This window comes from Accipiter gentilis, chromosome Z (genome assembly GCF_929443795.1).
Source record: "Accipiter gentilis chromosome Z, bAccGen1.1, whole genome shotgun sequence".
NCBI lineage: Eukaryota > Metazoa > Chordata > Aves > Accipitriformes > Accipitridae > Astur > Astur gentilis.
Genome location: NC_064919.1, coordinates 69224359 through 69247103, shown reverse-complemented (window position 1 = coordinate 69247103; position 22745 = coordinate 69224359). Strand labels below are relative to the sequence as shown.

The 22745-nt window shown below is 43.9% G+C and overlaps 1 protein-coding gene across 2 annotated transcripts in view; it reads left to right on the top strand.

The window, feature by feature from the left end:
- The first annotated feature begins 8672 nt into the window (after nucleotides 1-8672).
- The window catches only part of SNX18 (sorting nexin 18), a 32042-nt gene continuing 17969 nt past the window's right edge, over nucleotides 8673-22745 (top strand). For both annotated transcript variants that reach the window (XM_049794746.1, XM_049794745.1), the window contains exon 1: nucleotides 8673-10294. In XM_049794746.1, the coding sequence (XP_049650703.1) occupies nucleotides 8704-10294 (1591 nt within the window). In that variant the 5' untranslated portion in view covers nucleotides 8673-8703. The remainder of the gene's footprint in view (nucleotides 10295-22745) is intronic.

Sequence of the window (22745 nt, the reverse complement as noted above, 5' to 3'; positions counted from 1 at the left end):
CTCAGCAGTAACAAAAACATCCTTGGATTACCAACAGTTTCTAGCACAAATCCAAAACATAGCTCCATACTAGCTACTACGGAAAAAATTAACTCTACCCCAGTCAAAACCAGCACATATATATAAAGATTTTAAGGCATAATATTTAAACCTCCTACAAGAAATATTTGACTTTTGGAAAAAAAGAGCATTTTTAAGGGCTGAGAGTGACACTTCAAAATTACTTTAAAAAAAATTATGTTGTTAAAAGAAAAGGAATACCATACATGGACTAAACCCTTGGTGTGCTAGGATGAAAGAATAAATCACCTACTATCTTCAGCTGTATTTCTTTCCAGTTGCACATCCCTTCAATTTTCCCATACATTAATTGTACATTCCCATCATGTAAGCAGAGATACCATGGCAGAATCTCCAAAAGTTTCACTTACTTTTAGCAGAGTTAGATGATATGGGGGTTAAAGTTGTGAGTGCCCTATCTGAACTAGCCAACCCAAAATTTCTACAGTCAAGTCCTCATCACCTCAAGCTGGTTTGCTGGTTTACTGATTCACTGTAAACTAGTGAACATGTGCAGTGGTCCCTCTCATTGGCTCTGCATGGAGTTGGTTTGATCCAGCAAGACCTCCTCACTCAGGTCCCACCGTGCAGCCCCCAGGGCTGACTGGCATCTCGCTCTCTCCCACCACAGTACTTGTGCAGCACAGAGCTCAGCTGGCTGCTCCTGCAGCTGATTCAGATGTCCAAATGAGACCACATGAGTGGCTCCCTGTGTGTGTGTGATTCCACACAAGAGGTAAGATAGGATCAGAAGACGTTTTGGGTTCCAGTGGCAATAATTCCTTTATTATTAGTCCCACTCCTCATTTTCCAGCATATCCCGCTCTCCTCTTAGCCTGAATGCTGGAGTTAGCTGTCCCACAGACACCACAGCAGCACAGTGGTGTAGGCACTAAGAGCAGGTGTAGCTTTGGTCTGTGAATGAGCTGGTTTTGAGTTTGGATGTTGGGTTTACGTCCAAGTCTTAACTAAAAGCAATAGCATTACACCACAGCTATAATGAAAAATTAATGAAGGGACATAATTTTCAGAGCATATTTCAGTACAATGAAAACGTAACTCTTGTACTCTGTCTTAAAAGGCAGACAGAAGCTCATGAGCTACGTGCAGTGGTGACAGCTGTATGCATTTTAATAGTATTTCAATTACATTTTTTGTAACTTTACCACAATTATCCAAGTCCTAGTGTCATGATCTGTATGTATGGTACAAGATGCACCATAAATACAGTCTCTGCGTTCATGTATATATGAAGCCTTAAGGCTTGATCCTGGAATTAAACTGATAGGGACTCAAGGCAGATTAGGAGACTGAGGCAAATACATGCAGAAATATGAATTCTAGACTCATTCTATTCTATCACACTACCCATAACAATACTTATCTGAGACCTTCTAGAAACTTCAGCCTGAAATGGTTACAGTGTGGAGACAGTTAAGGTTTCCAGATTTATAGGTTTAAAGGTCGGAAGCATCAGTGATGTTCCCCAGTGTGATCCCCTGAAAAGAGCCCACATCACCTCACTTGCTAATTTCCTCATGAAGCCCATAATATGTTTGAAAAAAGAACACATACTTAAGTAAGACATCGTATCTTATTTAAAGACTTCAGTTGATGGAAAACTCATCACACCCCTCCATGCTTGACCATGGCCAAGAAAAAGCAGGTTTTCCCTAGCCCACTGAGATTTGCTCAGTGATATAAATTTTACCCTAAAACTAAAAGTAATAGTCTGGACAGCTCTTGGGACAGTCTTTTTACTATCCCAATGTTGTGAGTTACAAAGATAGAAAAGTTTAACATCTGCTGCTAAACACCCTCCTTAGTTACTACTAGAACACAAAGGAATGCATTGACATGAAAAACCGTGAATATAATTTTTCCACATACAGAGCTGAAATATTTATTAAATAACCTTGGATATATTTAATATCTCTCCTGTATCACCATTGGCAGTTCTATCATCTTCATGCCATACTCATCTAAAATATTGTTAGGATTTTGTTTCTTGCTGAGTAAGTCCTGGCTGTTGTCCCACTGGCCATATAATTTTTAATATACCTTTAGCTTTTTCTCATAACTATCAATTGGTATTTCTTGCTATCAACTTCTTAATTTTTCCATTTCTACATTCACTTCCCCTTTTATAACAATGTTTTTAAATTCAGATAATTCTGCTTATATGAATACAGTTCTGTATTTATGGGTAGCTAATTAAACATTCTTCTAAATGCATACAGAACAACCACAGGCAGGTTCTGACACTGTTTCTATCAGGAAATTATCACTTCTTAACATTTCAGTAATGGTACGGGATGTCCAGTATGTCTCCAGCACTGAAATCCCTTCTAAACCAAGGATTCAATAATGAAGCAACTGGCTGTACCACCTGTGATAAGGAATTCATACTATTCACCTTCTCAGCAATACACAGCCCAAACCAAGTACAGCAGGAACCTTGTCCACGACCTCATCCTTTGCAGGCCTCTATGTGTGCCAAAAGACCTGCCCAGAAGCTAAAACATTTACCTTAGAGTAACTTAATGCTGTTTTCAGCCACTGAGTTTCTCAGAACTCCTTGTCTCTTCAGCTGACACAGACAACATGAGCACCTCCTTGCCCATCCTTTCTGTACTCCATGTCCTCAAGAAACAACACAAGCTAAATTTTTCCTCTTGAAGATAAGACAGCAATCTCACTCAGAATTTAATATCACTGCCTCCTGCTAGCAGACTGCCTTGCCTCAGCCTAAACACAAGTACTGAGAAAATTTAAGATACTTTGATGACCAAGCTGCCATCGAAAACAGTCTGTTGCCTAAGTTAGTGAGAACTTGTTCTGGTTTCCAGGGTGAGGCTGAGAAGTTGCTCTCATATAAGGTTCAACAATGGGCAGTAAAAGCTCATAGACACATAAAGTTGAGTCAAGGCTCATCCATCCTGATCAATTGACAGGTATAATTGAGGAGCTGCCAGTGACTAGTCCTTCACTCTGAGGCTAGCCTCTGCCAGTCACGTCTCTGCACAGGGCCAGAGCAATTTCAGGGTTGATGTAAACCTCTTCAGCCCAAAGAACCCAAGTCCCATGGATTTCTATAACGTAGCAGCATTTATTTTCCCATTATAAACCCCAGGTTAAACACAGGCACAGAGCCCACTAAGGAGGTCTTCTCATCAATTTCTTATCCTTGGTGAGGATAGAGATACCTGCATGCGTGAAATGAATGAATGCTCAATCCTTCATTCTTGCTACACCATACTTTATTCATCCTATACAATGGGTTTCTTGCTGAGATAACTTTATTTTCATGCCACATTTATATGGCACATGGACATAATGTTGGCCTCACCCGGACTTCCTTACAAGTTACCCACTTAGCTCACAGTCTTGCTTTTTATAAAATGTTAGTTGTCATGAAAGGTATTGGATTGCAATATATAAGACGGATTACTCCTCAAGGACTTGTGCGGCTTGGGCTAAAGCACAGCGGGGTCATGCATCCTCCTTTGCTATGTCTCAGTTTTTACTTTTAGGAGGTTGATACAGGCCCCTTTGTCTGTAACCATGAAAGACTCTCAGCCCCATCAGAATGTCTGTCCAGCACATACCCCCACTGCCACAGCGTGGAAGAACTGCGTACATAATGGACATTACCTTGACAGCATCCTGAAACATTAACTCTTCAGACAGGGAACGGAGACAGACATGCATTCCAAGCAATATTAAATGAAGGGTTGAGAATTTCTGAGTACCAGCCACCTAGTACACAGATTGGGGCTGAGATAGCTAATACATATCACAAAGGTCAAATAAGAACCTCAGCATTTCAGCTCAATTGTCACTAATTTTACACAACCTACTTTGAAAAAAGCTGTGCAGTTTCTGCTTAATTTATGTTCCTGTTTGAGAAATATTTTTTTTTCTCCTAAATTCCTCTGCATCTTTTCCTAAATTCCATAGTGCACTATAAAGCATCTCCATTTCTGATACCTGTTTTATGTTTTCGAGTATGATTTTACAAAACATTTAAAAGCTAATCATATTCTATCTTTTAGAAACTAAAAAAAAATACCCCTAGAATAACATATTTGTCGCATTTATTGCATTTTCTTCACTGCTTTGCTAGTTCAAAGTCTTTACTAGCTTTTAGTACGGTAACTTCAGTGTTTAAAATAATTTCGTGCCCTCTAGTGGCAACCCTGCCAGGCACCCTGCACTGTGACGTTCCAGTTACAAGTGATATAGAAATGGAAGAAAAACAGTTTATTCCCCTTCTAAGTGAAATGTATTACCCATCTCTATAGTTGTTTTTTTTTTTAAAAATAAAGTAATTTCTAGTTATGAGATAGTACCACCAGCAAAACAAAATAATCTAGAGATATAACACAAATAGCAACAAAAAAATCACATCCTGAGTAAGCATCTGACTGAGTTTGCTCTTAGAAATTACATTGATGACAACTGGCCTATTTGTAGCCATTTCCTTGCACAAAGCACTATTCAGTGTGTTTCCTACTAGGACATTGTTCAATATCCAGACACACAGTTTTTCCAGGGCCCACAAAGGGGTATCATCATAATGAAAAGGCTAAGTGCCACCAGAGCTTCATCATCTCTCACGGAAGATTGCATTGCTTTTCTTACTAAAGCATCAAAGTGATAGCATAGAGGAAAATTTAAAAAATAAAGAAGGAAATATTTGGGGGCTTCAAGGAAAAGTTACACAGGAGTGATACACACTTTTACTATTTTTTGTTTCAGAGCCTCTAGTCATTCACTTTTTCCTAATTAAAAGGAGCCTAATAACCTTACCTTTTCCCCAAAATGTTCCCAAATTTTTTATTTTAAGCTTTTGCACCTGAGCAGAAAAATAAAACATGCTGCTTTCAAACACCTCTCTTTCAGCATATATTCTCAGGGGTCTTGAGATGCCTAACTCCAAATTAAAACAATGAGATATCCCATACAGAGTGGTGCTCATTTGGCTTTAGTTTGGCTTTCAGTTTCACCCCCCAAATTACGGATCCCTAGGAACACATTTAATAATAGATGTTTTCCCTGAATTACAGTTTATCAGTCTCAGTAGGGTCAGAATAACATTCACTTTGACTCTGAAAATTCGATTCCCAATGAAGATGGTAGAAATTCCCAATGAAGCAAAGCATTCAGATATATGCTTCATGCAGCTAAAATGCTGTAAGTCACTATGGGCTATTCTTATTTTGAAATCCTTGCCCCTGCTAGTCTGAACAACAACAAACAAAAAGCTCAATCAATCCAGCTCTTCTGCTTGGCACTGCAGATGACCACCAAGGGCCTAAGAAGCTGGCTTCTTCAAACACTTTAAAAATCTTTTCTAGGGTGGCTTGTAATTTTGCAGGTTGGTTTCATTGAAAATAATTGTTGAGTTTTTAAAAACGTTAATTTTAACATTCACAACAGAGTGCCTGTACTCAGTGGTAATCAGAGTTGGCTCACTCGTGGGAGAAAGATGGAAAATGTCATTTACAACCTTGTTATCACGCCAAATTCTCTTTGCAGTTTTGTCCACTAGGGAAACAAGATAGCACATTTTTTTCTTTCATAATTTTGCCATTAGTGCCTGAAAAAACACAATCCAATTTCACATAACTTTTGTTAAAATCTCAAGATAAAATTGGAAGATTTGAGAGCATAACTGCTTCGCTAGTTTACACTTATTTATATAAGAAATACTATTCCCATTAGCTTTACAGATCTTATGCCTTCAAATTCTCCTAGTAGCAGTTTTTGTACCTGGTGAACTTGACTCCTTTGCTTGTGTCTTTTTGAGATACAAATACTGAGCCAGTACTCACTAAGAAAAACTCAGATCCAATGCACTAAGGGGAGCAGGGGGAAGCAGGACAGCCACCACCTTCACCATCAGACCCAAGGAAGTAAGGCAGGCACCCAGCTAAACATTGTCCCTTTGTCCTGCCCTGGCCACAGCCTGACCAGCATTGGCACAACCACCTGCAGCAGCAAAATCCCATTCCCAAACTGGCTTTGCAGCTGTGCAAGGCATCTTGTTTGTCGCTCCAGGTTGCTCAACGAAAGCAAATCTTAAATGTGTCTATTTACACAGATCAGGTAAGTCAGCGTCATTTCCAGTACTGATCATCTTGTGGAAAAAAGACTATTTCAGAGAAAACAACATTAATGATTAAGGACATTGAAATTAAGGTGAATAGGGACTAAAAAGTTTGGGAAAGGAATTGAATCAGGTGCAGTAAAATATATGTAAAACAGTAAGCGGTACCGAAAGGCAGATCAGGACCTAATTTTTCTGTAGTTTAACCTGTGAGGATTCACATGAATGCACAAGACTGCCCAGATTAACGTTAGGAGTAACTTTGGAAGGAATAGAAAACCCCAATCATTTACCTTGATTTGCAGTAGTCAGAATCTGGGATGAAATCTAAGACCAAGGTTAAACCGACCTACATCTACTTCCTGTTGGGGTTTTAGTCCTTACTGCGATTTGGCCACATAGGTGGAGGGCAGCATGCTGGACCATGGATCAGGTGCCACTGCAATCTCTGCATTTCGCAGAAGAGAACCACGCCTGTGTCGAAGACAGATGCTGACAGCACACCAGCTGCAGCGGCAGAACACCTACAATCACTAGCCTTGATGGAAAAAAAAGCTTTGGCAGTTCTAAGAACACTGACAGATGCTGAAGCAAGGCTTGAGGAGCACCTCAGAGCCTGCTCGGTGGAGGATGGTAAACATGACCAGGCCAGGTCAGGGTTTTTCCACCAGTACCAAGTGAGCTGGCAGGGAAACCCAGAAGCCTTGATACAGAGTTGTCTGAAGTCAAGGTCTTCAGCTGGGGCAGCTGCCAGCTCTCTCCTGGGAGAAGATTGATGCTTGCTTTAGCAGTCATGTTGATACTCAGAATTGCTGCCGCAAATTTAGTGCTGGGGTTTGGAGATGGTGGCACAGGTGATGCAACAGGAACGTGTTCCACTGTGCTGGCCACTGAGGAGCTGGCTGTGTGGTGAACTATGCGGTTCTTTGGGGACGGTTGGTAGAGGCTAATTGAAACAGACTTCCAGAGTTAAGCAATAAAGGAATTTGGAGTTAAAAAAACCTGCTAGGCTGGGGTGAGCTGATACATTAAAAAGTTGTTACGTACACAAGCCAAGCAACAGTAACAGCAAAGCTCTGTGATAATATGTGCACTAACATTGGAAAAATGAAAGTCATAAGAAAAAAGTGAACAAAAGCAAGACCCAGGTATCAAGCTCTAAAACCAGCGATGAAAGGAAGCAGTGGGTCTTGTAGCATTCCAAGGAATCGCTCCCAGATGAAGACGAAGTATTTGACATGAAGACTTTTGAGAAGTCACATACACTTTGAACCATGTCAGAGAAACAAGCAAGAACCGCGTATCTGGTGGGATGCTGATGGGAAAGCATGAAGAACCGGGGAGCAAACAGGCAGAGAGCCTCCAGACAACTTCTAATTGTTCGTGAACAGGTAGAAATCTTGAGAGAAACTTGTATCCAGGGATCCAAAGAGAGCTCCAAGAAGATTAATGGGATGGGATCCATGCGATTAGACAACACAGGACCAGGTGCCACAGGAGTTATGAGGGGAGATAACCAGGGCAGGAAAAAAACCGCACTGGGATGGGATCGAGGCTGTTCCACAGAAACCGAACATCAGCAGCATGACCGCATTTTTCGAGAGGGCTAAACCACACATGACATGCAAGCGAAACTCACGCTTCCCTAACGCCAACCTTACTTTCCTTCGTAGGCAACAGGCGCTGGAGGAGGACCTCCAGGAACAGGGCAACCCCCACCACCGCATCCGCGTCCCGCACCTCCTGCGGAGACACCGGAGCAGCCAGGGCAGCGGTTCGTCCCGCACGCCACGTGGGAGCCCTGGGAGGAAAACCCAGCACCCGAGAAGGCGCCCAACCTTCTCGGCCAAGCCCGGAGACGTGCTGGAACCCCTCTCAGGGGGGTCGGGAGGAACCGTGAGGTGCCCGAGTGGCGGAAATCTGGCAGACTCACGAGAGATCAGTCGAGGCATCTGAAGAGGTTGAAGGTGCAGGCGTTACGCCCTGTAAAACCTGGTAGGACGCGCTCCAAAGGGGGTAGTTTGGGAGCGCCACCGGGCCGCGACCCTGCCCCGGGCCCCGGCGGGAGCCCCGCGGGCGGCCGGACGCCAGGGGGCGAGCGGGGAAGGGGAAGGGGCGGGCCGAGCCCATCGATGGGGGCGGCCGCTCTGCGCTCGGCTCCTCCGCCCTGCCTCTCGGCTCTGGATTAGCGAAACTGGCGACGTGGGACGGTCGCCGGCCCGGCCCCCGCGCTCTGCCTCGCCCGCCGGGGTGAAGCCGGGACTCGGAGCTCTGCCGCGCCGCAGCGGAGCGGAGCGGAGCGGAGCCCGGGGAGCACAGCCGCCGCAGCGTGCCCGCCGGCTGGGACGCGGAGGCGGAGGGCGGCCGCGGCGCACTCCTGCCGCAGCCCCGCCGGCGCGGCGCGGTTCGGTGAGGGGGCGGCGGCACCGCGGCGGCGGCGGCACCGCGGCGGCGGCGGGGACCCCCCCAAACCCCCCGCCCGTACCGCTACCCCCACCCCCCGCCCCGGAGGGCGGCCGGGCGACGGGGCCATGGCGCTGCGGGCCCGGGCGCTGTACGACTTCAGGTCGGAGAACCCGGGGGAGATCTCGCTGCGGGAGCACGAGGTGCTGAGCCTCTGCAGCGAGCAGGACATCGAGGGCTGGCTGGAAGGCGTCAACAGCCGCGGCGACCGCGGCCTCTTCCCGGCCTCCTACGTGCAGGTGATCCGCGCCGCCGAGCCGCCGCCGCCCGCCCGCTACGCCAACCTCCCCGCCGGCGGCTTCGAGCCGCTGCCGCCCCCCGCCGCCTTCAAGCCGGCGGCGCAGCAGCCCCCGCCGGCGGCGGCGGCGCCCGAGCCCTTCCCGCTGCCCCCCGCCGCCGCCGCCGCCGCCGGGTACCCCTTCCCGCCGGCGCCCTACGGTGGTTCCTACCAGCCCAGCCAGGGCAGCGATGACGACTGGGACGACGACTGGGACGACAGCTCCACCGTGGCCGACGAGCCGGGCTCCCTGGGCAGCTCCTACCCCGACTACGAGGCGGCGGGCGGTGCGGCCTCCGGCCGCTATCGCCTGTCCACCCGGTCCGAGCTTTCCCTGGGCTCCCGCGGCGGTGGCGGTGGCGGCGGCCACCCGGCGGGCCACCCGCACCCGCCCGGCGGCGGCGGTGGCGGTGCCAAGAGCTCCGCCACGGTGAGCCGCAACCTCAACCGCTTCTCCACCTTTGTCAAGTCTGGCGGGGAGGCCTTTGTGCTGGGCGAGGCGTCAGGCTTCGTGAAGGATGGGGACAAGCTGTGTGTGGTGCTGGGCCCCCGGGGCCCTGAGTGGCAGGAGAACCCCTACCCCTTCCAGTGCTCCATCGAGGACCCCACCAAGCAGACCAAGTTCAAGGGCATGAAGAGCTACATCGCCTACAAGCTGGTGCCCAGCCACACCGGGCAGCAGGTACACCGCCGCTACAAGCACTTTGACTGGCTCTACGGTCGCCTGGCCGAGAAGTTCCCCGTCATCTCCGTGCCCCACTTGCCGGAGAAGCAGGCCACCGGCCGCTTCGAGGAGGACTTCATCTCCAAACGACGCAAAGGCCTGGCCTGGTGGATGGACCACATGTGCAGCCACCCCGTGCTGGCTCAGTGCGATGCCTTCCAGCACTTCCTCACCTGTCCCAGCACGGATGAGAAGGCCTGGAAACAAGGCAAGCGCAAGGCTGAGAAGGACGAGATGGTGGGTGCCAACTTTTTCCTGACCATCAGTGTCCCTGCGGGCCCTGGGGCCAGCCTGGACTTGCAGGAGGTGGAAAGCCAGGTGGATGGCTTCAAAGCCTTCACGAAGAAGATGGACGAGAGCGCCCTGCAGCTTAATCACACTGCCAACGAGTTTGCCCGCAAACAAGTCACTGGTTTCAAGAAGGAATACCAGAAGGTGGGGCACTCCTTTAAGTGCCTCAGTCAGGCGTTTGAGCTGGACCAGCAGGCCTTTTCGGCTGGCCTCAACCAAGCCATAGCCTTCACTGCAGAAGCCTACGACGCCATCGGGGACCTCTTTGCAGATCAGCCCCGGCAGGACCTAGATCCTGTGATGGATTTGTTAGCGCTGTATCAGGGGCATTTGGCTAACTTTCCAGACATCATCCACGTCCAGAAAGGTAACACCCTTACGTGTTTTCTGAAATGATGGAAGTTTTGCGTATCAGTGGTATGCACATAGATGTAGGGACTAGGGGCTAAAATTTGCACTGTGTCTGGCTTGCTGGCCTTGCGTTAAATCTTTCTGTGGTTACTCGGGTAAACTGATGCTAAAAATACAAAAAACACATCACTGACAATTTTCATTCTGTGCCAAAGGTCTAGACATAGTTGAGAATTTTACTGGTCAGAGGTTGTTGCATTTGGCTGTGTGTCTGAAAGCAACCGCATGTGCCTATACTGCTGACACCTTAAAGATTAGTGGGTTTGTTTACAAACCTTGGAAATGAAGTGGTATGAAAGCATCTATTACTCTTTGATGTACATTAGGTGTCTTAAATCTCTGATCTAGTAGATAATAAATATGAAGTAGTCTGAAGATGCAGGTACTCCTCCAACTGACCACCTTGTTTGAGGTGGGCATGGTGGTTTGTGCATTTTGCAGTGTCAGACGGTCGGATGAGATGTTTAAAGTTGCTGGGGTTTCTCAGTTCGGCCACACATTAAAATCTCTTGGGGCCTTTGAAAGAGTAATGGTCTGCCACAGTGTTCTTAGTTGGAGTTGTTCATCCTTTGCCCTTGTTATCGTAAAAAGTTGTTGCTCACCTGTTACCCTGTCAGCATCTTTAGAGCTGAAACACGCTTCTGAGGTTTAGATTGCTGTTTGTATGGTGCTTTGTGATCCAACAGAGAGAAAGAAACTCCCAAAATGGAAGAATCATCTGCTATATAACTGGTGACACTTGTTCAGAGAAATACAAGTTTGTAGCACTATGTGTGTGTAGATGATCTCCCTGCTGTGAAATTAATGATATTCATATATTCCTCACCATTGTGAGAAGACTAGGCCATCACTCATTCTTTTTGCTGTTATATTCCTTACCTGTAGTTTTCAACTCAAAGATTGGGGCCGGGGGGGGGGTGGGTGGGGGGGTGGGGTGCGGATTGGAGCTGTAAAAGAGACCGAGAAAACATCACATATACTCTGCAGAAATGGGTGTGTGTAAGAGTTACCTGAGAAAATGCATGAGCTTTATTGAAAATTATTTTGGAGATGAATCAGTAGTGTCCTGTATCCCAAGAGGCAGACCTTGAATTGTCACCCACGGTCAATCAGTCTTTTGTGCCCTTATGTGACATTTCCACGGTTTTTCCATCTGGAACAGTACCTTGAGTTTGACAGTAAAAGAGTTGGAAGAGTTTTTTTCAACAGATCAGAAAGGCAGGCTTCTGGGAGGTGCGCATTATTGCTGGGGAAATCTGAGGAAACAGAGTTGGTACAAAGTGCACAATTTGTTGTTATTTAAGAAAGTAAGCTTTTCATAAAAATTGCATGCATCAAAGTCAGATTTCCATTCTCCTGTCGAATCTTGACAATTGTGAGTGGAAACTTAAACAATCTTAATATTGAAGAGAAAAGGGAAGTGTGCAGTCTTGCCTTTGAGCATTTGTTCTGCTAGCTGCTGTGGCATTGTGTTCTAATAACAACTTTCAGGATTTTTAGATTTGGAGACAAGGGTGGCCTTGGCAATGCCTTGTGTTTGGGAGTAGAGCATTTTAAAGTGAGTTGTCAACTAATAATGAGATTATCTGTAAGCTTCTGGAAAAAAGTAAAGGGAGATATTTTTTTATTAGATGGAAAAAATCAGCAGATTATATATATTATTATTTAAATAATATATCCTCAAGCTTTAAGGCTATATAGAGTTCTTCACTGCAGTACTTTTGGAGACGAGACTGTGAAAAGAAGATTGGGAATAATAAGATATGTGCTTGACTCAACACTGTTTCTTTTATAGTTCTGCTTGAATTTGTGCTTACTGGTTAGGTTACCTTGCTGAACCAGGGAAAGTTCATCTAAATGAACTACCACCAGACCAGTGCGTGAGCATGACGTATGTAGAGTTGATTTTCTGCCAGAGCACTGTCCTGGAACTGGTTGGAGAAACGTACAGCCAGTCTGCGCGCAGGTGTTAATGCTCCAGCACCTCTGGGCTAATACAGCCTTCAATGCAATATTAATCCAGGTACCTACTTGCTATCAGAAAATGGCATGGGCTTGAGAGGCTGGTCTCATGAGTGTCCACGTTCATGATAGGAGCAGGGTTAGAACTGGGTTATGTGTTTGTTTTTGTCATTCCCGTTACAAAACAGGCAAACCGGAGGAAAACTGAGAAGATGATGTTTTTTACACCCAGTATAATGCTGTTTTATTACTCTTAAGAGTTACTTGTAACACAGTATAACTTTTCAATTCCAAATTGTACACTTCAGATGAAAATATGAACTGCTTGGTGTTTTTACAACACAAGAGCTTTCTTTTAAATTTACTGTCTGGAATAGTTGACAGTTTTGAGAATTATGTTTGTGTGTATAGACTAAACAAATATCTGTTGGTGATAATAGATCATCTGAAAAATAGAGTCAACGTGTCTTTCTTCAAGTGTTTCATTTTCTAGTGTACAATTTTGCACAGTAAAATGACCCCAAAGTGCTCTTAGAAGTGGCAGAAACAGCAGCCGGACTGATGCATTGCTTACATGGCCATGCCTTTAAAAAGATGAACTCTGAAGTTAGGAGTAGTTCTCCTTTGTTTTCTACATAGTGCAACTATATTGTCCACATGCAATAAAAACCAAGGCCTTTTCTAGACTCCATTTCTGTATTCCCCTAGACCTGGGAAGGGCCAAACAATGAAGGCAGCTGTGCCCAAAACATGCCCATGTCTGTGGGTAGAATATTCAACTGCATTGTCCCGCTGTGGGTTCGCTCTACTGCAGATAGCTGAACAGCTGCTGAATGTGATTTGGAAGTGTGTTTTGTGGTATGGACTGAGAAGTCTGCATGTCTGGGTTTTTTAATAATTTCTGCAACTTCTGCAAAAACAAGGACGGAGAATCTCTAAGGCGGAGACAAAAATTTCCCTGCATTTTGGCCGTTGTCTTTTCTCCTAGAATTATGAACCAAAGCCATGTAAGACAAAGCTGTTGTTTTGTCTGTGTATCAGCAGGAAAATGTGTTAACTATTGTGCTTTTAATAGCTCTGGGGTCCAGGTCTTTCTTTCTGCCTCCTGTGCTAGGGACATCACCCATGATCTGAAGTGTGGAGAAAGGGATTGTTATTTTGGTCACTTGCGTAAAACGTGTGAACCAATGGACTGTGGGAATGTTTTCAAACTGCTTATTTTCTTATTAATATTGTAAGTATTTTATTAAATGGCAATAGCTTTAATAGGAGATTTTAAAAGATTCCTTTCCCTCTGCCTACTTCATCTTGAGCACCCAGTGTTAAAGGAATTTTCTGTGAGGGAAGGAAGAGTTAAATTTCCTGCTCCAGGAGAGACAGAGGAAGGATTCGAACTTTTCTGTCCCACATGCCAGTTGAGGATCAACTTGTCAATGCTTTGTGAGAGACCTTACCTGGTTTCACGTGCACTCCAGACCAGGTCTGAAGATTCGTTGGACTGAGCCCTACAGTGAGGAACACACTGAGTTGGAAACCCCATGTTTTCATCTGGAAACGCTTGGTTTGAGAGTCCCAGTGAGGCTGGCACAGAGCATATCAGCCCCAAGGCATACATCCCTTACAAATGACTTGTTGTTTTATTGGTTTTGTTTGCAAAACTAAGCCATTATGGGGAAATTGGCACCTATAGGGTTAGATGATGGCAGAGTGGTGTCTCGAGCATGTAAGCACCCAAATACACGTATGAATATAGCCCTCAACCCCCCATAGGTAAATGCTTCTAAAGTGCTTGTGTAAAAGTATTCCTGTGCGTGCTTGTGTTTTTTGGAGTGGAAGATCCAAATATGTTAGACAAATATACTTGTATTCAGTTTTTTTTAGTCTGGCAAAACATTTATAGAAGAGGAATATTAAGTTCAGTAGGCTCAAAAACTAAGCTGCACTTTTGTAATTTTCTTTCTGCAGAACTGGTGTATCTTTCAAGAACTACTAGATTCAGTTGCTTTAATTTTGAGAAGAAGAGCAGCCTCCTGACTTAATTTGTAATGGATAATGCCTTCTTTTCTGTGTTTTTAAGGTCTGCTTGTGGAAATTCCCTAGGCATTCTTGGCAAAATAATTCCTAAATATTAATTGCTAGAGCTTCACTCAAGTGATGAAATCTTCTGACTTCAATAATCTTCAACATAAATGCTCACTGCAGGCCCATGCAAGTTCAGGTTCAGAAAATTTATGCGCATGTGAGAATTTGAGATAGTGTACCCTAGTACTCTAGCTCATGCTTCTCTGGCTATCTTGTCTTCGTATTTGAGTAGTGAAAGTAGAGAAGTTATGGGGTTTCGGATTTCTTTCAATTTTTGTTTGAGGAATTACTCTAATTGGCCTCTTGTGATTCTTGAAAGTGGAAGAAATACAGACTAGCTTGCTGTTTCATCTCTGCTTTCCAGATTTCTCCTTTCTCTTAACGTTATGACGTTAACAGTAGACAAACATTTGGCTATGATTTTCGCAAAACAGATTTGAGAAAGTGGTCTAAATGTTTTCTAAGGTGTAGGCACCAATTCCATTTCCTCTGCATACCAAGATTTAAGAGAAGTATTTTTAAAAATATCTGAATGGCCTTTTTGCTTCTTGGTCACTGTTTTGTGTGCATAGCTGATAAAACCCCAGTGATTTTTTTTCAAAAACAGCAGGTAGCAGAGGAAGAGTGTAACTGTTCCTCCTGTGGAAGAGACAGCATGTGTTACAGCACACCATAAAGTCTATCCACAGTGCCCACTTAGTCCCAATGGGCTGGAGAGGTTTTGATCAGAGCTCACACCTGTAGCAGGTTTGACCACAGGCAGTGCATTGTCACCTCCTGTGCTCTTACAGATACGTGGTCATCGCAGGTGGTAAGGCCTTGTCTACTGGGCAAACCTTGTGGGCAGCTGGAGAGTAGCAGGATGGTGTAGATATTGAAGACTTGAAAACTATTTTGTAGAAAGAGGAAGTAACTTTATTTCAAAGACTATGTAATGCCTTTTCAGCTCGAAGCTTATGAAGAATCTAGATGGTGAGAAAAGGTCATTGCCCTTCTCTTGCAGCTGAGAGAGCTCCAGGTCTTGCTAAGAAGACTTCCATCCAAACAGGGAAGACAAGAACTTGTAGACTGAAAATGGAAAGTAGCTCACAGACCTCTTGCAAGTCTTTGTAAGCACATTATCAAAACCAAACAAGCTGGCTGATCTTTTTTGCAAGTCAATTTTGAAACAAGGACATGTTTCAGCCTTTCCAGCATCTTTCCATGACTTCATTGTTAGACTTTGTTTGAACAGTTAAAATGCCAAGTTAATGTGTGCAGACTGCATAAACTCATCCAGCTGGTACCTTGCTTATTTTAAATTGCCTCGTTCAAATAGCACAGAATTTGAAAATTCTAATTAAAAAAATGAAATCACATTTGGCTTAGCCCCCAAAACATGAGTCTTATCAGCAGACTAGAGCAAACAAATGGCAAACGCTTTCTACACAGTCTTGCTTATATCTTTCATGAAGGCCATGAGGACTTAAATAAATTTAAAAAAAAAAAAAAACTAGTGAAAAGTGCGCTTTAAATTTTGGAGTGGAATCTCATTTAATCAGTGACGGAATATATACATTTAAACAATCTGTTCGGTTCTTGTGAGTGACTTCAGGTTGTTATTGTAGCAGAGCAGGAAGAAGTGTGATGGTGTTGTGGTTTAACCCCAGCCAGCAACTATGCACTGTGCAGCTGCTCACTCACTTCCCCCTGACCCAGTGGGACGGGGGAGAAAATCAGGAAGAAAAAAGTAAAACTCATGGGTTGAGTTAAGAACAGTTTAGTAGAACAGAAAGGAAGAAATTAATAACGATAATAATAACAATAATAAAAGCATTGGAATATACAAAAACAAGTGATGCACAATGCAATTGCTCGCCACTTACCAACCACCCCCACTCCCTCCCAGCTTATATACTGGACATGACACCACATGGTAGGGAATATTCCTTTGGCCAGTTTAGGTCAATTGCCCTGACCGTGTGCCCTCACAGCTTCTTGTGCCCCTCCAGCCTTCTTGCTGGCTGGGCATGAGAAGCTGAAAAATCCTTGACTGTAGTCTAAACACTACTTAGCAACAGCTGAAAACATCAGTGTGTTATCAACATTCTTATACTAAATCCAAAACATAGCACTGTACCAGCTACTAGAAAGAAAATCAACTCTGTCCCAGCCGAAACCCAGACAATGAATTAAATCAATGTATATGTTAAAACCACCAGATGGGCTTAGAGTTAATTAAGTTTCTATAATCTCTAGCAAAGACTGTTTTATTTGTGAATGGTCTCTAAATTGTGTAGATTAGAAGGTGATTTCATTTTGAGCTGAAGAATGCATCTCTGGGTGACAGCTTTCGATGAGCTTTGCAACAGGGTAACTGGAATAATAAATAATTCTGTCTGACATTAATAACCCTGCAGTCAGTCAATGTTAACCTAGATGTTAACACAGTACTGTAGTTTATGATCTTAGATTTATAGGACACTATTATTTTATTCTGGCATTGTTTTGAGTAATGGGCAACAAAATAATAAAAAATAAACCTCACTTTTTAAACTTTCGTTAGGCTGCAGATTCTAAAAGCACTACAGCGATTTTCATGTATCTGTACAAAAAACCCTGTAATAGTAAAGTAGTTGCAATTTGATATATTTTATTTTTATATTTCTAACTTCCACTCTGGAAAAGAGTATGTTGTTAAAGTAGTTTTGCACCCTTAAGGAGAAAAGTATAATCTTTGAATTAGAAAGACTGGTTTTGAAAACTCTGTTGTGTTGGCACTTTCCTAAAGAACAAGTGACTTCATCATTTTGCCTTTTGATGTTGGAGATCACTTGCTTTTTTCTGTTTAAAACTGTAAAACCAGATTTTAAAGTAACGAGTCATTCCTACATTAATTACTGTAATGGTACTTTTTCCCTGTGACATTTCTTTTATAGAGTTCACTCTCTCCTGGAGAAGTCTTCTGGTTTTAATTTCAGGCAAATTCCCATTATGCTGCTTTCCATTCTAAATCTTGGCCAGAAAATGTAAAGAATTTGCAGAATCTTAATGTAGGCTTCTTTTGTTAATCTGTGCTCAGAGCATTCTTAAGCAAATAATCTGTCAATGTAGTTAAAATCTCTATTCTACCACAGACAATTTCATCATTTCACTTTGAATTGAGAGGGGGAAGTTGCGGGGGGGGGGGGAGGGGTGGGGGGTGAGAGTAGGATTTCATGTTTTGTGTAATTTCATGTGGTGCTTCTGCAACTTCCCTTGTATTGGAGCTAATGACTGTGTAGCCCTGGGCTGAGCTGGATCACATAACTAAGCCATTGATAAAACTAAGCCACTGTCTCCCTCCCCTCCAGGCCAAATGCAGTTTTTTATTGGATTAGTCATTTGAGTCATCCCGTAACAACACCTTTGCTAGATCTGGCGTAAGTGGGACGGCCATGTAGATAGGCTTGTTCTGGTAGCAATCTGCTGGATTAGAGATAATGTTTCCTCCACAGTTGTTTCTTTTGGAAGGAGGGTAAATCAAAACTGTGCTACATGCACATGGGCTACCCAGGGTTTGTCTTTTCAAATTTTTAAGCAGAGAGCTGTATTTAAATGATCTCACCATTAGGTAAGGAACAAGGAAACTTATTTCTAGTTACATTTTCTCTTTTGCATCCTTTGATGAAAGCAACATCATAAATATATTGGGTTTTTCCTTCTTTTTAGAGATGGCATCTCATCTTAGAACAGTGCCTTGTAATAAAAGTAAAGCAAAGGGAGTTGTTGGACTAGTTCAGAGCTCTTTCTTCAATAGCATGCTTTGAAGGACACATCACGCCTACTGTTAGACCATTTAATATGATGGGCAGCTGAATGGTGTGGAAATATCAGTTGTTCTACTTTCTAGTAAGTAATGCACCAAATCTTGTTTTGTAGCTTGCTGATAATGGAAAGATGAAAAATTGTTTATTGCACAGGTCATTTTATTTGCACAAGATTTCTGAGGTACAAGTGCTGGGAGATTTTCTTTGTCAAACTTGGATGTTTCTTTGAAGATCACAGTGTTCTCTAACCCTCTAACCCAAGGCTCCTGTCCTTCCCTGTGAGGGAGCCATCTCTCAGCGGAGCCTTCAGACTTTGACACAAGGTCTTGCTGTCGCACCAAAGCCTGATGGCTTGGAGACTTCTCAAAGGTGGTGGTCAAGAATATGGCACTCTTTGGTTTTGCCACAGTTACCACTGATGACAAGGCCAGAAACACCGCCCTCCTTGGACTTTTTCCCGATCTGCCATATTTACGGCTGTTGTCCTTTTCCATATCATTTAGGAATAGGGTCTACAAATAGACTAAGTACAGGTTTGCGGTGGAGGAGTGGGTGGCCAGGTGCCCCATTTCTGTTCCCTGAACGGTTACTGCTTCTCACCTGCAGCACAGCCAGTGTCCCCAGCGGTGTGCCGCCCCGTGCTCACCTCCCTCCTGGCAGTGCCGGAGCCAGCTGGAAAAAGGCAAAGAGCCGTAACGTGAGGAGCAGCGCATACTGTTGGGCAGGCACCCAGCTCACTGCTTCAGTCTCCCACCCTCCTGCAGCTCCATTAAAAATGTATTTCAGAAAATACTGTTCTTTGTAAGATATCAAGGGGAAGGACATTCCTGAGAGTGACTGTGAATTGCAGACATCCCTGACTTCATCAGATGGTTAACTGCTGCTTCAAGTGCTGTATTCTAGCAGTGTTGAGCCAGTGCTTCTTTGCGTTTCATCCCATATGCAGTATTACTTTATGCAGTTAAGTCATTGCTGCCACAGCAATGATTTTTCAGAAATATTGATACCATTATGAAGAGTATCAGTAATTACTGCTTGTGTTTTTTAAGAATCGAGTAAGCTCAGCTGTGAAACAGGTGTGCACTGTAGTAAGCACTGTGCAAATACAAAGCAAAAAGGGCTCCTGTTCCAAAGAATTCCCTTTCTCTTGGCTTGTCTTTATTTGGATTAGTAGCTTCAGACACAGCTGACATTTCACTCCTGACTGCTGTATGCAACACTCCAAAGCTGGTGTTCGGGTGCTTTGAGAAGAGGTGGAAATGGGGCAGTGGGGAGATGGTACACCCTTAGCAGTTACTGCTCTTCATCACTTCTGCATGTGCTGGCAGGTGCAGGGCAGACTTGGTGTCAAGTGAGACAAAGGAGTTGAGTGAAGAGCAGTCTTGATTGCAGTCTTCATGAGGTGAGCCCCAAAACTTTTAAATTCGTGACACATTGCAGGCTGCAATTTGGACTTGGGTCATGTACACGAAGTGTGAAGAACCAGTGTAGGGCCAGCTGCTGGTAGGCTGACCATACCATGCTATTGGAGAGCTTGGAGACACATACACATCAGCATGGGTTTACAGGTATATATGCATATTGACAGTGTGGAGGGAGAGCGAGTATAATTTCAAGTACCGATTCAAACCTACCCTTAGTTGACTCTTTACACAATCTCAAAGCATTTATTAGTGTAATAAAACTGCAGGTGAAGTGAAAATGCGTCAGCTGACCCAAACCTGAGTGCTCTCAGGTTCAAGAATTCTTTTTTTTGTTTAATTTTCCTGAATGTGTATGACTTCCTGCCTCATTGCAACCTCACATTTGCATGGCCAGCTTACTGACTCAATACAGTGCTTTTTTTCCTGGTAACTCCTCAGCACCCATTTAAATTGCTGTTTGCATTGTGTGTTTTACAGTTTGGAAGTATTTATTTCTAGCAAGAATTTTACATTGTCAATGTTGTCTTGGCTGCTAGCACGTTACTACACATGTCCCTTGTTAAATGCGTTTATATCGTCTTGTGTTGTCTAATCTCATACTTCAGAACAACTATTGAAACCTGCGAGTTTCTCTTATGCCCTTAGCAGCATGCAGTGAGCACCACTGTCTGTTCTTTGGGCAATGAAAAATAGCATTCATATCTGCTTTTCCCCACCTTTAAGAACAGAAATAGATGTAGCACAACTTTTTGCAGCATCTTTGATTCAGACCCTCTTCGCCGTTTGAAAACTAGTCCTGATCACTGGAACATGATGTCTTGACAGAAGGTCTTTTCATCGGATGAGAAACTTTAAATGCGTGGGCAAGATTTTACAGAATCTGTAGAGCTGGAGCTAAAAAAACCCAAGAATTTATTTTTATGTATTCCATCCCTCTGGGAACAGTGCATTGGTGGGTATTTATCCCAGACATGTATTCAGCAGGAGGTTTCCTTGAGCTAATATGCATTAGGAGGTGGCTCCTTTAATTTATTTTCCCTAAAAAGTTTGTTAGCCTTTTCTAGGGCTGCAATAATTCTGCTTTTGTTTTTAAATACATCTTGCTTTTGGGGGTTGTCCAAACCAATGGTGGTGTTCACATCATTAAATTCAGAAACCAGGAGGTGTTTCTGCAGGTGTGCTTAGACTGGAGGGGCTTGCTCAGCCTCAACAGCCTGCGAGGGTGGCAGTGGGTGCTGGGAGGCGCTGGACTAGGTGCTCAGGGCAACGGATAGATTATGAGGATGGAGGTGGGGGAGTTCACAGCGTACAGCCTGGGGTGAAATGGGTTAGAAGTTGTGGGCTGGGAGGCATTAGAGGTTACCGTGGGACCCATCCCGTACTTGGACATCTCTGAGCAAGACCCTTGTTTTCAAGCAGGGGTGCACATAAGGGGCTCCTCTCTGCTCCCCAATTCCCTCACCTTGTCGTCCTCCCCACTTTCACCATTAGAAACCTGCATGGATCATTGCACCCTTGACATCAATGAATCTCTCCTCTGGCTCAGAGTTTTGCTCATGTAGATTAAAATACAAGTGCTGTAGGCTATGGAGAAGTATTTGGAGAAAATTTGGGCTGAAATGTGGTATGTTATTGCAAAGACATGCAAAGTAACAACACTTTTTCCTAAGATTTACTAACTAAGTCTTGCAGAATTCAGTAGATGCTGACAAATTAAAAATTATATTTTACAACACATGTTCATTTGCTTCTTAAAACAAAGCACATGGGCTTTTTTTATGTGTGTTTGGGGAAGGTCCTTTGTCCTAAAATAAGCTAAAATTTTCCTCTACTAAGTTATTTTAAGATTAATTGTTTTACTAATAATTCAACACTGCATTTAAAGGCACTTCAGAAAAACAAGCAAGTTTGTACTTAAGCATATGTGTAAGCTTTTTGTCCTATATTGCTGATGTCCAGTTGTGGTCTGTCTAGGTTTTAACGGAAATTCCACTATAGGACCAGTATGAATACATATGCATTAAGACAGCAGTGTTAACGGTTGCAAGTTTTCCCCTTGGATCCCTTTCCCTAATTCTATATCTTCCTGGTGTTTTTTTTTCAGTGGCAAAAAATGCATAATGCATGATATGTCTAGTCTGGAGGGCTTTAGTGTTTGGTAATGTATGTTTTTTATTGATGTAAAATAATTTTAAGATTATTCATGCTCCAGAGCTTAGTTATGCTTTCAGCTGCTGATGCTGTAAATTTCAGTATTTTTCTTCCAGTTTGGTCATTCTAGAAATAACATCTAAAGCTGTTTCCCACATCACAACTGAAGAGTTGTCATGTTTATTTAACCAGCTCCATCTGGCTTCCAGTAAGTCCCAAATTTCAGTTTTTCACAGCCGTGCATGGATTCTTGCCATGCCCACAGAATGCAGAGAAAATTTTTGCTAAGCCTGGTTTTGTTTGTTGAAAGAAGCGTCCTTTTTGCAGAAGAAGGGATTAAATATTTTTCAGATCATGCCCTACCTCACAGATTCCTCACTCCTTAGAGGAGAAAACACAGATCTTCTGGCACAGCCTACTGCTGGCACCACTGCCTGTGGAAAAAGCTTTTCGGTGGTGTTTTTTTGGGCCAGGCTAGAGAGGATGAGGTCTATCAGTTGAAGCAGTCAATGCCAAGTGCTTAGCCACCACGCCAGCATGCCATGGGGGCCAGGAGGGTGTGAAGCCCTGCCACCACCTCTCAGCCCCCCAGGAGAGCCACTGCCCTTGGCCTTCAGGCAGCTCTTTGGAGCACTGGGTTCAGAGCATGGCCTCTGCCACTCAAATAGCAGTGTGTCCTCAGCCACGCAGCCTGCAGTCTATGCTTACCTTCTTAAAAACATCCCTGCCACAGTTAAAAAAAGAAAGGGAAAATCTTTCTTATGGTCTTTCTTCCAAGTACGCCACACCAGAGGGGAATATCTTATGCTCGTGACTGAGAGCTCATACCAGGGCTGCAGACAGGAGATAACCACTTACAGCACAGCTTAAATGCAAATTAAGCAGAAAAAGTACTGATAACAGAGGAGGTATTTTCTGACTGACTGCAATTAAAAAACATCCCCTGCAACACCTAAGAAGGTGGTGTTAGAAGTTGAATAGAGGAAAGCCACGTATGCTT